Source organism: Anguilla rostrata, chromosome 18, assembly GCF_018555375.3.
Source record: "Anguilla rostrata isolate EN2019 chromosome 18, ASM1855537v3, whole genome shotgun sequence".
In the NCBI taxonomy this organism is placed as follows: domain Eukaryota; kingdom Metazoa; phylum Chordata; class Actinopteri; order Anguilliformes; family Anguillidae; genus Anguilla; species Anguilla rostrata.
Window position 1 is genome coordinate 13,038,099 of NC_057950.1, and position 14,861 is coordinate 13,052,959.

General features: G+C 46.9%; 1 protein-coding gene across 1 annotated transcript in view; it reads right to left on the reverse strand.

The window, feature by feature from the left end:
• The window catches only part of LOC135244528 (protein kinase C epsilon type-like), a 109,266-nt gene that overhangs the window by 29,698 nt on the left and 64,707 nt on the right, over window positions 1-14,861 (reverse strand). Inside the window, 7 exon segments of the mRNA XM_064316879.1 lie at window positions 9,512-9,664; window positions 10,945-11,162; window positions 11,377-11,473; window positions 12,460-12,602; window positions 13,195-13,324; window positions 13,474-13,562; window positions 14,033-14,067. Of these exon segments, the coding sequence (XP_064172949.1) occupies window positions 9,512-9,664; window positions 10,945-11,162; window positions 11,377-11,473; window positions 12,460-12,602; window positions 13,195-13,324; window positions 13,474-13,562; window positions 14,033-14,067 (865 nt within the window).

Sequence of the window (14,861 nt, forward strand, 5' to 3'; positions counted from 1 at the left end):
GTTGATGCGCTGTGGACATCGCTGGCACGGGGAAGGTAAACACAATCAAATCTGGCAGTTAGGAGAAAAGGAAACTCAATGGAAAGGACAGGAGGTCCTAGAATCCATCACTAACAAACAGATGGATTGGATGGCCATAATTACAAAAAAGAGCACTGCTACCTTTGTCAACAAATTGCAGAGAGTATAGAACGTATTCAGATGTTTATCCTTAACTTTGACTTACAAATACAATAGCTTTTTTCTACACGGTTAAACTTGGAGATGTTAAACTTTGTGATTTCTGAAGCTGGCTGAACTGTCTTATTGACATTCAAAGGACAAAAGTTTCAGTTCAGTCACAACATGTTGTTGCATCATTTCTGTGGACAGCAATGTTCAGAGATTGGCTAATGTGCCAACAGAGCAGAAGTTTCTTCACGCACATCTTCTCAATACTTATTTATACTTTCACCGGATATCAAGGCAAGGCAATTCATAGCTTACATTCTTATCATGTCACTGAAACAATTCAATTACCTTGAATTTTGCTGTGCCCCAACTGGGAGTCGATCCCGCAACCTATCGATCAAGGCTCAGCCACTTAACTGCTGCACTATGCAAACACACTTTCTCTCAACGGTCCGGCGCGACCGGCGGCACAGCTGACTTCAAGCCTCCATGCTTGTCATGCTCCGCTATTAACCGCTGATGAATGTCACCACTATTAGAATTTAATGTGTGTGTGTATATCAAACAAGGGATCAGACATGACTCGGCTCCTCTCCAAAAGGCACACGAGACGGTGAAATAACAGTAAATCAGTCCAAGTGGCACCGTGCGGTCTGCGGTGGGGAAGATTGAGTGTTCTAGAACATTCCATTTTTTTTTAGAACGGGTCAAAACAGGAGAGCAGCCATGTAGGCGAATAAACATAGATTAATTGGGAGCTGGTATATATGCACACTCACTGTCTTAAGACAATCGGGGAAAAACTCCTCGATGGCAGAGAAGGCGGCGAACTTACCTCCGGAAGTGAAACGCCAGCACACGTCCACAAGCGGGGCACGTCCAAAGCCCAAAGCCTAAGACCAAGGCCAAAGGGCGAAGGGCCAAAGCGTTGGCCTGGTTACGTACCACTTGCCGGTGCACTCAGGTGCACCCCCCAGCCCCGACAGCGGCCAAGACAAACACCCCCCACGCCCACACTACAAAAACGCTGCAACAATGAGACATTCTACTCACCACCCTCGTCCAGGAAGCAAGGGGAAAAAACACACGCGGAGCCGCAGAGGGAACAAGGCCTGAAAGCCTTCAAGTGCTCTCTGTTTGTTTTTTCCTCCCAGGGTCCCACAGAGGGCTGGTGGGTAGAAGTCGTCCACACCTTCCGACTCGCTCAGAGAGAACTTCCTGTGGAGCGTCCACCCTCCCACCCACCCCCACCTGCTTTCTCTGACCTCCACCTTCACCCCCACCCTCGCCTGTGCCCCCAGTCTTACGTACCTTCACCTCTTTTTTTCCTAGTTGCGCAGGAAGCTAACCTAGCAGGTAGCATGTGCACAGGCTTGCTAACTGGCAGGTGATGCTGCAGGAAAGACTGGCCTACTGAGACCTCAACCGATCGCCTCACCATGCAAAAGGCCGCTCTTACCAGGAACCGGGACACAGGTGGGCCTTACCCACCCTGTTTGAACAGTCTCAGTGCTACCCAAACCCTCACTTTTTTCCCTGTCCATGCTCAGACACTTGGATCCAATTCTTTCCCAATTTTCTGGCTTTCGTGTTGCAAAGGAGCATTTATCATTGCACGAACCTTCTGGAGTGCCAGGACCTGCCATGTTCTCTCAAAGTCTCCGCTGTTCTCTTTGATTCAGACTCATTAAAGCCCATTAAATCCATCTGTCACTCTCTTTATCTCTCTCTCCAAGTAGAGCTAGAAAACTGGTAAGACTTATTCAGAGAAGTATCAGGTAATGCCCTTGCCCAGCTAGGGGTAATGAGTGCTCCAGGGGATTATGGGTAGGGTGGTGGAAGGTAGAAGCTTGGTTGTTTTTCCCCATCTAAGCGGTATGTTGCATGTTTGATAATCCTCTCCCATGTATTTGACCTAGATTCACCCTCCGCCCCCCCAAAATCATTCTTGATTTTTTCTTCCTTGCTGTAAGAGCGTGTCTATAAGCAGCCTGAACAAGCCCTGAAACAGTTGTATAACGTTATTTACATTTCTGAGCTGCAATTAGAGCGATAAGAGCATGGCAACGATCCTAAAGCTGATTAGGGACAGAACGTTGTGATGAAACTTCGGTTCATTAAGAGTGCAGGTCTTAGTAAGCCTTCGCTTTTTCAACCACCATTTTAAACCGATGACATCACTCCTCCTCCAACCCCCTCCTTTGTGTACAAATTCAGCCTTCATTTTGGGAGCTTAATGTGCGTGTGGCGTTGTGCGTGTTTTAGTGCGAAGTTGCGTGTGTGTATGTGTGTGTGTTTTGTGTGCGTGCGTCTGTATGCATGTGTGTGTTTCTATGAGTGTGTTTGTGTGTGTGTATGTGTGTGTGTGTGTTTGTGTGGGGTTGGTGTATGTGTGTGTGTCTGTGTGTGTGTGTGTTTGTGTGGGGTTGGTGTATGTGTGTGTGTGTGTGTGTCAGTGTGTGTGCGCACGCACATGCACGCGCAAGTGTGTCCGAGTGTGTGTGTGTGTGTGTGTGTGTGTGTGTTACCGATGCAGGAAGTAAGCTGGGAAACAGAAATGAGTTGTAACGTCTGCGGGTAAATTAGCCATTGAGAGGACTTGAAATGGGGCGCGAGACAGCGAGGGCGGCGTCGCCCGGAGTCAGGCTGAGTGCGTGTGCGCTATGCATGTGTGGCCCCGCCGCGCAGCAAAACAAGAACACGCTAAACTTTTCACCTGCATGCCGTCACCGCGCAGCCACAGCGCTCAGACACCTGGCGGCCGCACGAGCCTCCTTCAGCAAGAGAAAACATTTTTTAAAAAGCGGAATTGTTTATTTATTATCAGCACTGATTGAAAGCACATTACGCAACCTCGCGGGATAATTTATCTCCACTAAACCACCGTGCTTTGGGGAACAGGACTGCTCCTGTAGCTGTTCGGTTCATGTGATTTTGGGGAAGGTGTAACTGTTCCTGTAGCTTGTTGATCTGCTTCCATTGGGAGTCTGTGTTCAACTTTTCCTGTAGCTGTTTTTCAAAGATAGTTAATTAGCAGCAAACAAAGACACAGGAAGCTGCTCAAGGACCAGTGCTGAGATCCAAGGGTCTTGATTAAGTAACAAATCGAGATAATTTATTTTTACAGATGAGTCAGTGAAAAGAGAGCATATTCGGTCAAAAGAAGAGAAAAAAATAGAATGACACCTCAGATCCATTTCCTGTCTGACACTACATCAAACGGTAATGCTGACACATTCACGGAGCTCACTGGGTTTTGTGTATGTGGATATGGGTTATCAGTCCCTACTGGTCAACCTGCGCTGTGGACAGGGTGGAGCAAGAACGGAACGCATGAAGGTGAGGGGGCGAGGAGCGTTCAGAGGGGTTGGGAGGCGTTGTGCGCTCCATAGACAGAGACTGGTGTTGGGGGACAAATAAACTGCATATGGGATATGCATCACTGCTGATAAGAATCAGGGCCCTGTTATGTGACAATTGAGTTGTTTTGGCAGACACAGGTCACAGGACACAGATCACAGATTGACAGGCAGCAAAGAGTTTTGTGTTGGCAATACACTGGTATCATCACCGCTCATCATTAATACATGAGACAACGGCTTCTTAAATTGCAAATGAAAATTTAAGTCTTTTAACGTGCGTCTGTGTGTATGAGAAGGCTTAGGAAGGATTGTGACCCACGGTGTGCTTTATTTTTTCTGTTTATTTTTTCCTTTTCTTTCTTGGGTGGGGGTGTGTTGTGAACGTCACCAGCGTGCCTTAATGCTTGTCAGTTCACTCGAGTTCACCTGTCATGCAAATGAAGTGCTGTTACATTTGAGAGTGAAAAGAGCAGCTTTTCCTACACAATCACTCCATCTCCACCCGCCAGCTCACCATTACCTCTGACCTTCAGACCCCGTGTACCGTCAGATACAAGATACATCAATGCGTTTATTCCCCTACTCAAATGGTAAATGGACTGCATTTATATAGCGCTTTTATCCAAAGCGCTTTACAATTGTTGCCTCTCATTCACCAGAGCAGTTAGGGGTTAGGTGTCTTGCACAGGGACACTTCGACACGCCCAGGGCGGGGACTGAACCGGCAACCCTCCGACTGCCAGACAACTGCTCTTACCTCCTGAGCTATGTTGCCCCTACTCAACTTGCCGTGATCTCTGACCCCTAAACTGCTTGCTATAGAAATGTCTCCACACCAACAATGATCCAGTCCTACAAGACCTACACGTTCAGATCAGTCCACACCAGCCTTAAGTCAACCTCGCCTGTGCTCTCACTACAGTAGCCCTTTTCAGTTCTCCAGCACACAGATCAAACGCCTGTTCTATCCGGGAAATCAAGTCTAGTGATGGAGGGGACCTGCATCTCCAGCATTCATTCCCACAGGACAATATGGCAATTCATCACAGCATCAGTACCCTGCTTTCTGTAATGCAGAATGACAGCCAGAGAGCCAGCGAGCACCGTTTTCAAAGTCTCTTACGCGACTAACCTCTGGGGACTCGTTGATCGACACTCCCTCAACGCTGCAGACAGACGCCCTGACCCTGAATGACCTTTCCTCCAGCAGTAATTTTAAAAACAGGACTTACAGGTGTGAAGCACGGTGACAGTGAGTGTGTGGCGGAGGGGGGCTGATGAGCTCATTTAGGTCCTGGGGGGGTTACTGACAGCTGAGTCCACAGTGCCAAGTGCTCTCTGGGGGAGTCAAGCTTCCCTGGGGGTCTGGGTGACAGGCCATTGTTTTGAGCCTTTAGAAAATCACCCCATATAGAATGACACACATACACACACACTCACGCACACAGAAGTACATACACACGTGCGCACACACACACACACACACACACACACACACACACACACACAAACGCGCACACACACACACACATCTCTGGGGATGCCTGACTAGCGATGAGTAACTAGGAGACTGTAAGAGTGAAAGAGCATCATTTCAGAACTGTGATAGCCGTCGGGGTCTTTCCCAGTCGTGCTTCGTCACCATTGGCTGTGGTTTGACTTGTTTGTTTTGGAATGTGACTTACAAAGTGACAAAATATTTCAGGAGGCACGACTGGCCACAGCCTTGACCCCATGACCCCATGACCCCCGATCTCCCCGGTTTTGAGGACTGTGACAAAGCCATTTAAACAATTGTGCCAAAATACGATATGACCACAGCCTCTGACGTCATATTTCTCGGAGGGAATCTGCTACTGTAAAGCCTGCTTTCCAACAAAAACAATAAACTGGAAACAGGAAGAAAATATTTTATTATTGCATGTAATTTCAAAAGCTGAAAACCCCACAAAAGGCCACCGAAACAAAACTCTAATTTCAGGTACCAAGATCTGAAGGCTTTTGGGGACTTTTTAGTGATCATTTACAGCAAGCTGCTGTAAGCAACCAATAACAGTGAGTGACTATGTGATAAGATACAGGGATTCACTGTGAATGACCGGTTGCAGTGAGTGACTGAGTGATAAGATACAGGGATACACTGTGAATGACCAGTTGCAGTGAGTGACTATGTGATAAGATACAGGGATACACTGTGAATGACCAGTTGCAGTGAGTGACTATGTGATAAGATACAGGGAGACACTGTGAATGACCAGTTGCAGTGAGTGACTGAGTGATAAGATACAGGGATACACTGTGAATGACCAGTTGCAGTGAGTGACTGAGTGATAAGATACAGTGAGCGACTCTGAGTGACCAGTAAAGTAGCAGTTCATCACTGACTGTAGATGCTAGTTAGCTGCTGAGCAGTAAGGCACTGTGGCTGGACAGGTAGAGGTGACAAGCGGTGCTTCTGTCCCACACACTGAGGCCAGGGTGTCACCCCCTGCAGCAAGCCACAGCCTCCTCCACACACACACACACACACACACACAGTGTAGTTCAGAACCACCGCCTCCTCTAAGAGCTTTATATCCAAAAATGAACTCGAGAGCCTGGTGCCATCGCCGGATTTCGCATCGAACATCCTCCGCCTCTCGCTGAGCACCCTTCCACCGCCCGCCCGCCCTCCTCCCCCTGTCCCCTCTTCACCCCTCCCCCTCCCCCTGTCGCTCTCCTCACTGTCAGAACACAATGTTCTCAAGCGTTGTTTGGGGAAATGGTGAAATAAATAAATAAATTAGGAGCAGAGGACGCCATCATTACCACGGCTTCCAGACTGGCCTGCGAAAATAAACAAGCCCGCCTCTAAGTGGCTCTCGCCCGTCCCAGGCCCCCTTCTTCCCCCTCCCAAACCCCGCCCACCCTGCCATGCCGCGCCATTACCCTCCACCCCCCGAAAGGGGACACACCCCCCCCCCGCCCTCCCGCCTCCAAAAATGCGAGTTAGAACTGGACATCTCCGCACGTAGGCATCTTAATGCTCTTTTAACCTGACTCTGTGCCAGCCACTTGGGAACGCTTTCTCCTCCTCTACTGCCATTTTGTTCTATGTGAGGACGACGAACTGTTAAGTACCAAACACACATGAACCTGCACATCCCTCACATTTCACTCACTTTCGGAGTGAAGGTTTTTCCTGAATGTGATACACTTACGACTGCAGTGAAATTTATATATTATAAGCACAGATGGGGCGAATGTGGTGCTCAAGTAACTTCTCATAAACCCATAGTCGCAGGTTGGGAGGATATGTAAGACTGATATGTGTGTGTGTGTATGTGTGTGTGTATGTCTGTGTGTGTGTGTGTGTGCGTATGTATGTCTGTGTGTATGTGTATGTGTGTGTGTCTGTGTGTGTGCGTGTATGTGTGTGTGTGCATGTGTGTGTGTGTGTGTGTGTGTGTGTGTGTGTGTGTGTATGTGTGTGTGTCTGTGTGTCTGTGTGTATGTGTGTGTGTGTGTGTGTGTGTGTGTGTGTGTGTGTGTGTGTGTGTGTGTGTGTGTGTGTGTGTGTGTGTGTGTCTGTGTGTGTGTGTGTGTGTGTATTGTGTGTCTGTGTGTATGTGTGTGTGTGTGTGTGTGTGTGTGTGTGTGTGTGTGTGTGTGTGTGTGCATGTTAGATGAATGCTCCTCATGCCTTTTTAAGGCAGGGGGGTAGGAGGCTTTACCTGAAGCCGCACACAGCTGCTTCACGCCCTGCTGCTGATTAAAGGCTTTTCAGAGGCCCCTCCCCCGGCGCAGTTAAGAGGTGTCACTCAAAACATCCTTCAGTTCATCAAGAGACAGTCCGCCATCCCTCGCTTCCTCCCGCCCTCCTTCCCTCCCTCTCATAATGCTTCCCTTTGTCCATCCCTCCCTCCTTTCACTTTCCATAAAGGAACAGTTACGCAACTAAAGACAAAGGACATCCAAAAAAAATATAAAAAACCGGGTTACCTAACTCCCAGGAGCCCTGGCCCTGCCCCGGCCAAACAAACTGTGTCTCCATCCCACAGTCACTGGAGTCTAAGATCCCATCAAGCAGGGTGTGGAAGGTCTTTTCATGGCGGAAAACATCGGAGAGGGTGACGAGAAACAGAACTGAACAATCGACACCCCCCCCCCCACCCCCACCCCCTTCACACAAAAAACACACACACACACACACACACACACACACACACACACAGATGCCCAAAAAGCGCACAGTACAGATTTTAACAGGCATCCATTTCACTAGCGCCACATGTAAGTTAATGCCTGTCTTTACGCCTGCCCCACTTACACACCCATGTTGAGGTGCAAAAAAAAAATGATTTCATGGATGGAAGACCTGTGATAATGTCCTCCACGCACATCCATGTTAAAAGGGGCTGAGAAAGTGACAGGATGCCGTCGCGGCGGGGTCCTTTTCCACAGGGTCGTCTCCTCTCGGCTTCCTGTCTGAGCGAGCGCTGCCCCGCGTTAAAAAACAGAGCCCCGAATGGTCTGGGTAAAACTGCCCGAGGCAGCCAGACACCGACAAGCAGAACAAAAGCCACCGAACAGAGGACAGACGTTACCCGCCACGCCGCGTGGAACAGGCCCTGACCTACGTTAACAGAGCCGGAAAGAAAACTTCACTGCGCAGGCTGCACTGCCACCTGCTGGTGCTCCTGTGTCACTGCAAATCAGCTGAGCGAATTGCAGGAATTTTTTTCAGTTCTCCTTAATGGAGTTTAATAACTTGCTGAAAATTTTTAGTGGTTAAGATTACTTTTCCCCGCTTCCCTGAAAAGCTCTTTGATCACGACAATTAATTTGATAATGAGGTGAAAGGTTCTATATAACTGCAATCCATTGTCAGCAGTATTATTAAAGTTAGGAGGAAGTTTCAGACCTTCACACCTCCCTGCGTCAACACACAATGGACCCCTTTTTCTTTAAGTATTGCAATTTCCACATCCACTCTCTTCCTCCCCATTTCATCCCTTCCTTTGAGGAACTGGCCACCAACAAACTGCAGAGCAGTGACCAAGGCTTCCAAACAAAAAAGAGTCTTCCAACTTACAAAGCTTGTCCGGTCAATAGAATTTACTAGTTGTTGTTGCTATATTTCTTTAAAATCACAGTTTCTTTCTTAGGCACTTTGACTCGGCATGACGTCTAGCCAATAGTGTGTTTGGAGGGTAGTGTGTTTGGGGGATGGCGGTTGCCGTGTTTTGGGGAGGGCAGTTACTGTGTTTGGGGGAGGGCGGTTACTGTGTTTGGGAGAGGGTGGTTACCGTGTTTGGGAGAGGGTGGTTACCTTGGTCTGGAAGCAGCAGAAGAGCCGTGTTTTGGGGAGGGCGGTTTCTGTGCTTACCTTGGTCTGGAAGCAGCAGAAGAGCCGTGTTTGGGGAGGAGCAGGTTACTGCGTTTGGGGAGGGTGTTTACCTTGGTCTGGAAGCAGCAGAAGAGCTGTGTTTGGGGGAGAGCAGTTACTGCGTTTGGGGGAGGGTGGTTACCTTGGTCTGGAAGCAGCAGAAGAGCCGTGTTTGGGGGAGAGCAGTTACTGCGTTTGGGGGAGGGTGGTTACCTTGGTCTGGAAGCAGCAGAAGAGCTGTGTTTGGGAGAGGGTGGTTACCTTGGTCTGGAAGCAGCAGAAGAGCTGTGTTTGGGAGAGGGTGGTTACTGCCTTGGGAAGGCGGTTTCTGTGCTTACCTTGGTCTGGAAGCAGCAGAAGAGCCGTGTTTGGGGGAGAGCAGTTACTGCGTTTGGGGGAGGGTGGTTACCTTGGTCTGGAAGCAGCAGAAGAGCCGTGTTTGGGGGAGGGTGGTTTCTGTGCTTACCTTGGTCTGGAAGCAGCAGAAGAGCCGTGTTTGGGGGAGGGTGGTTACCTTGGTCTGGAAGCAGCAGAAGAGCCGTGTTTGGGGAGGGTGGTTTCTGTGCTTACCTGGTCGGAAGCAGAAGAGCGTGTTTGGGGAGGTGGTTACCTTGGTCTGGAAGCAGCAGAAGAGCTGTGTCGTAGGTGCCTCTGCCAGCGCAGGAGCGCTTACGTCAGGGTGCAGTCACGTGTCGTGAGATTCCTTTTTCAGCACCTTGACTGCGTACACCTCGTCTGTACCCTTCAGCTCTGCCAGCATCACCTGCAGGAGGGACAGGGGTCAGAGGTCAGAGGGCGTGCCTTAAAGGTCAGCTAGGGTTTCTGCTGAAAAGCAATTTCATCAAACTAATTTGAACATTTTCATGAACATACCAATAATTGGATGTTAACATAACCATTACCCATTGACCCATGTATGTTGATCTGTTGCCTCTGACATATAACTACCTTGTCTGTGAGTTTTGGAGTTGTGTGTATGGACTGGGTAAGCTGAATTGCCCTTCTTGGGATCAATAAAGTTGTCTGAATCTGAATCTGAATCTGAATTGCCTAAAAATAAGCATTATGGACATCAGACTCGTAACAGATCGACACATCAAGCCGAACCCCAGGGCCATGTTTAATGAGCTCACAGAGCCGCTCTCTGCAGGGCTCCCCCAGCGCGAGTGTTTTCACAGCGCGGTTCATCTGAGAACGCACAGCTGTGCTCCCCCGGGGGGTCGCTCTGATTTCCCCCTCGGGGGGGGGTGTAGCTGCTGATCTTATACGACTCTCGCTGTGCGCAGGAAGAGCAGAACGCCCGCGGTTCTGCGGGAACGTCTGCGTTCCCACACTCCGTCCGAGTTCCCGATACCGTTCACAAGCTCCCTGAGCGATGCTAACTCGGATGCTAAGGAAGTAAAACATCTACAGTGAAGCAGTGGATCTACAGCACAGTTTACAATCAGGTGAGCTATGCCTGAATAGGAAAACAAATTACAATACATTTTAGGCATTTGGCTGACTCTAATCTAGAACAACTCACACAGCTTACGTTCTTTGTCCGTGCAATCCTTTAATATAGTTGGATACTTAACTGCTTAAGAGTATGACTGCAGTGACCCCATTCGGGAATTAAACTGATAACCCTGGCGTAGCAAGACCAGTTACCTAAATGCTGTTCTACAGTGCTACCCTGTACGAGCACTACATGCTGCTTCATCTCCTTAGACCGAGTGGCTGAGTGTGAACTGCATGACCACAGTACACACAGCAAACATGGCCAAGGTGGCAGGACTGAGCGCAAAATCAATCCAAAGAGGAGGCCAGCAGACAGCTGTCCAATCAGAGAAGTTTCCACCAGTTCAGACTGACCAATCATAAAGACTAGTGATGGGCAAAACAGTGTTGCATGTTGTCGACGAGGGGGGGGGGGGCTCAGTGATTCGTTCAGTCAGTGAATGACCAGTTCGAAGTGATTCAGTACGATTCGTTCACCCGAAAAATTTGTTCTTTTGAACGCATTGTTCGCGAACAACACAGCACTAATAAAGACCCACCCACCTTGCCAAAGCTGCCCTTCCCCAGGACCTTGATGAAGATGAAGTCGTCCAGGTTCATCCTCTTGGCCTGGAGGGTCTTTACCTCCCCGTTCTCCCGGCCGTCGGCCGCTGGGACCGGCCCGCCGCCCCCCGAGGAGGAAGAGGAGGAGGCAGACTTGTGCTCCTCCCCACGGTGGTCAAACGACAGGGCCTTTCGGATGTTTTCTAGGTCTTTGATATCTGCCGGAATAAAATTGCTAGGTGCATAAGAATGAACTCTGTGACTGGTGTGTGTGTGTGTGTGTGTGTGTGTGTGTGTGTGTGTTGTATGTGCGTGCGTGCGCGCGCACGTGTGTGTGTGTGTGTGCGTGTGTGCGTATGCGTGTGTGTGTGCGTTTGCGTGTGTGTGTGCGTATGCGTGTGTGTGTGTGTGTGCGTGTGTGTGCATGCATACCCTGGTCACAGGGGGACGTGGGTGCAGATTTGGAACGGTCTTCTTCTGTTTGAGGTGTGCCTGGAATTGGCTGCTGGGGGTCTTGCCCCTGATTTAACTGTGGAGGGAAGGAGAGAGAACACATCATTTTCACCATTTCATTATTTTCATCACCACCATCAATATTATCGCCATCACCTTCAATATCACAATCATCAATATTATCATTATCACCTTCAATATTATAATCACCAATATTATCATCATCATCATCCTCATTAGTTTCACTATCATCATCACCACTACCTGATCATTTTTGCCACCATCATCATAATCATAAACATCGCCATCACTATTGCTGTAATTGTGGTTGCCTTCATTATCATCACCATCATCATCATAACCTATTTCAAAGCTAACAGTGAGATCTACATTAATGTTTTTTTCGGAATTCACATAAAAAATTACACTTGAAGTTTTATCTTATAAACACATATATCCATATATTTATATTCATAGTCATAAACACACATATCCATATATTTAAGTACATATGTATAAGATTCAAATTCATCACACAACAACAGAAAGTGAACAGCGCGAATGATATCTCGTGCCAGACCTGGGTTCACAGCTTCAGCTAGGGTTGGGATTTGGTTCTTAAAATAATTGGGTCTGTCTGTATGAATCTGGCAACTCTGGTGCTGCACAGAAAAAAACTGTAATTAGTCGTAATTATTACCTTCCCACAAATTCCTGCGCTTGTACGACAAAACAAGCATGGCAGCCAACAAGCTACAGAACACAAACACTGCAAAACAGAGATTATGGTTTGCTCCAGCAGAGAATGCTCACCCTCATCTTCAGGCTGGTTCTGACCAGGTCCGCTAGGGCTGCTTTGGGCTGTGCATGGGACTGTGTGTGTGTGGGTGGTTTCCTGCATTTATATGGGCTCCTAAGACTCTGCCTTCTAATTCCTGGATATTTAAAACACCACGTCCTACCCTTATACATTTAATGCTGCTCTTGTTACCATTGTGGTGATCATTATTATGATATTAAGAAAATGACGATCATCATCATCATCATCATCTGCCCACTTGCCTTTTTCCTCCTCTGTGCACTGCTGGAGATCTTGTCGGGCGTCACCCCCAGGTCTGACAGCACTTTGGCGATTCCTCGAGCGTCCACACCGCAGTTGGGGGCCACGTTGCTCTCGCACCGTCTATGTACATTCATTTTACACACTGGAGGAGAAAGAACAACATGGCTGTCACTGCCTCTGGAGCAGGGGAACAGGGCTGAGCGCACCTGGGCTGGCTGTCTGCAGGCACCACACACCCAGCAAAAGATTTCCCAGCAATTATAACACAATATTCACTCGGTTAAAACATGTCTGGAATTGAATAAACAGGGCTGTAGTAAAAAGGGGCTTGTCCGGGATGTATTAACATAACAACTTAATGCTGGATTGATTCAACAACATCTCTCTTGAAGGCCCTGAGAGAACACAGCCTTTGGAGACTTAAAAGAAGTAACAAACAGCTGAAAGTATCAAGAACTCTGTTTTCACGTACTTACTCTGAAGCAACAAACATCTTTCACATTATGAATCAAGTAAATACAGTTCCCTGACTAACTATGTATGGAGACAAATAATGTGACTGAACTATATATGGATAAAGACAAACAGAATTAACATTAACAAACACCCCAAATCTTGCAAGAGAGCAGGCTGACAGGAAAATAAAGGTAACTTGTGAGAAGGATCTCCATAATGAAACCTCTTTTTGGAGCTAAACCCATTTAGAACTCCATTTCCCAGAAGCCCCTACTTGCCTTTGCACTGCAGCCCTTGCCTGAGCAGGCCCCACAGCAGGGAGCCACAGTGGTCACAGAAGGTAGGGACTTTGTAGCTGTGAATACTGAACTTATGTGGCATGTTGACGCTGAAGCGCTGGGATCCCACCTGCAGGGGGCAGCAGAGAGACCATTATGCATACAGCATAATCCCGCCGTTGCTATATCTAAACTGACTACAGCCCATTTGCCTACAAAGCTGCAACCTAGTAAACATTACACAACCCCATTTTCAATACATATGAAGTTAGTATTCACCTCTTCTGGCGTGTCTTCCTGTTTCTTCAGCCCCGCACACTTTGTAATTATTAGTTCGTGACATCGTTTGTGGACCACACAAGTGCATACTGGGTAAAAAGTGGAAGACACAAATCAGTACCAAAATTAAGTCATTAATCAAAATTATTTTAATAAGGTTAAGGTAATCTTTAATCACATGAACCAAGTGATATAGTGTGAGAATATATTTTCTCAAGCACTCTCATTTCTTTTGTTAAGAATTCTTTACACCAATTTCTTTACACTCATACACCAGAAGGATAATATATAGCCTCTAATTGTATATATTTGTTTCCCAAAGATGTACGGGTATTGAAGCTGCTCAATAAGACAGTGGGTAAAGTGATCTTTGTAATGAACAATTTAAAAATAAAATCACATAAGGGGCAATGTTTCTAAACATTTTTTTTTACACATATGCCCATATTGATGCACAGAATTATATGCAAAGTAAGCACATACTCTGAGTGAAGCTAGTACAACAATTAATTGAATTTCTTTACTTTTTATGTCAGACAGACAAGCATATGGTACTCACCTTGACATTGGTACCCCTGTTTTCCTATCACGCCCCTATGGAGAGACATGACACAGATAAATTGGGTGAGATGTTTCGTCTCTTTAACCTGGTAAAAAGAACATCTGTTCTGCCAGTATCTAAAATAATATAGAACTGTAAAAACCAACAAAAAATAAACCTGCAATTTCACAGAATACCATGAGATGGAGCCAATTGTTGCCATGACAAGGATTTTACTAAATCGTACAAGACATAAGCCTTGTGTCTCCATGTTTTTAATAAATGGGTGCTTGTTTCAATTTTCATTAATCCAATATAGCTTTGAATAAGAAAGATGAAAAAAATGACCATTTATTAAAAACATGGAGACAGAATACCAAATTCTAAGGACATTGGGAAACCCAAAACATGCAATCTTATACCCAAACATTCCTATAACATTTTATTGTTCATGATGTTTTTATCATGAACAAAACATAATGGACCACACAGGTCAAATACATTTTTAGAATTTTCTAAAATAAAGTATTGAAACAGCAGAAATAGCCAACATTCCTCCATAAACGTAATACTGTATGAATGACCATCCACAAAAAATCTGGATGACGTTCTTCAATAACTCAAAATTCATTCTTTAATTTATCAAAATTGAGCTGTTACACAGACCACAGAGGGAACTGTGCAGGATTTAGACCTAACTGTGAAGTACAAATACCTGACTCACACCTGGAACATCAGGTAGGGCCACTTCCCATCCAGGTTATAGCATCCAATTTAAATTAAAACCCTGAATCTGTGCCAGCAAAACCTGTCAGCCAGTTAAACTTTGTTGTAGGGGTCTACTTCA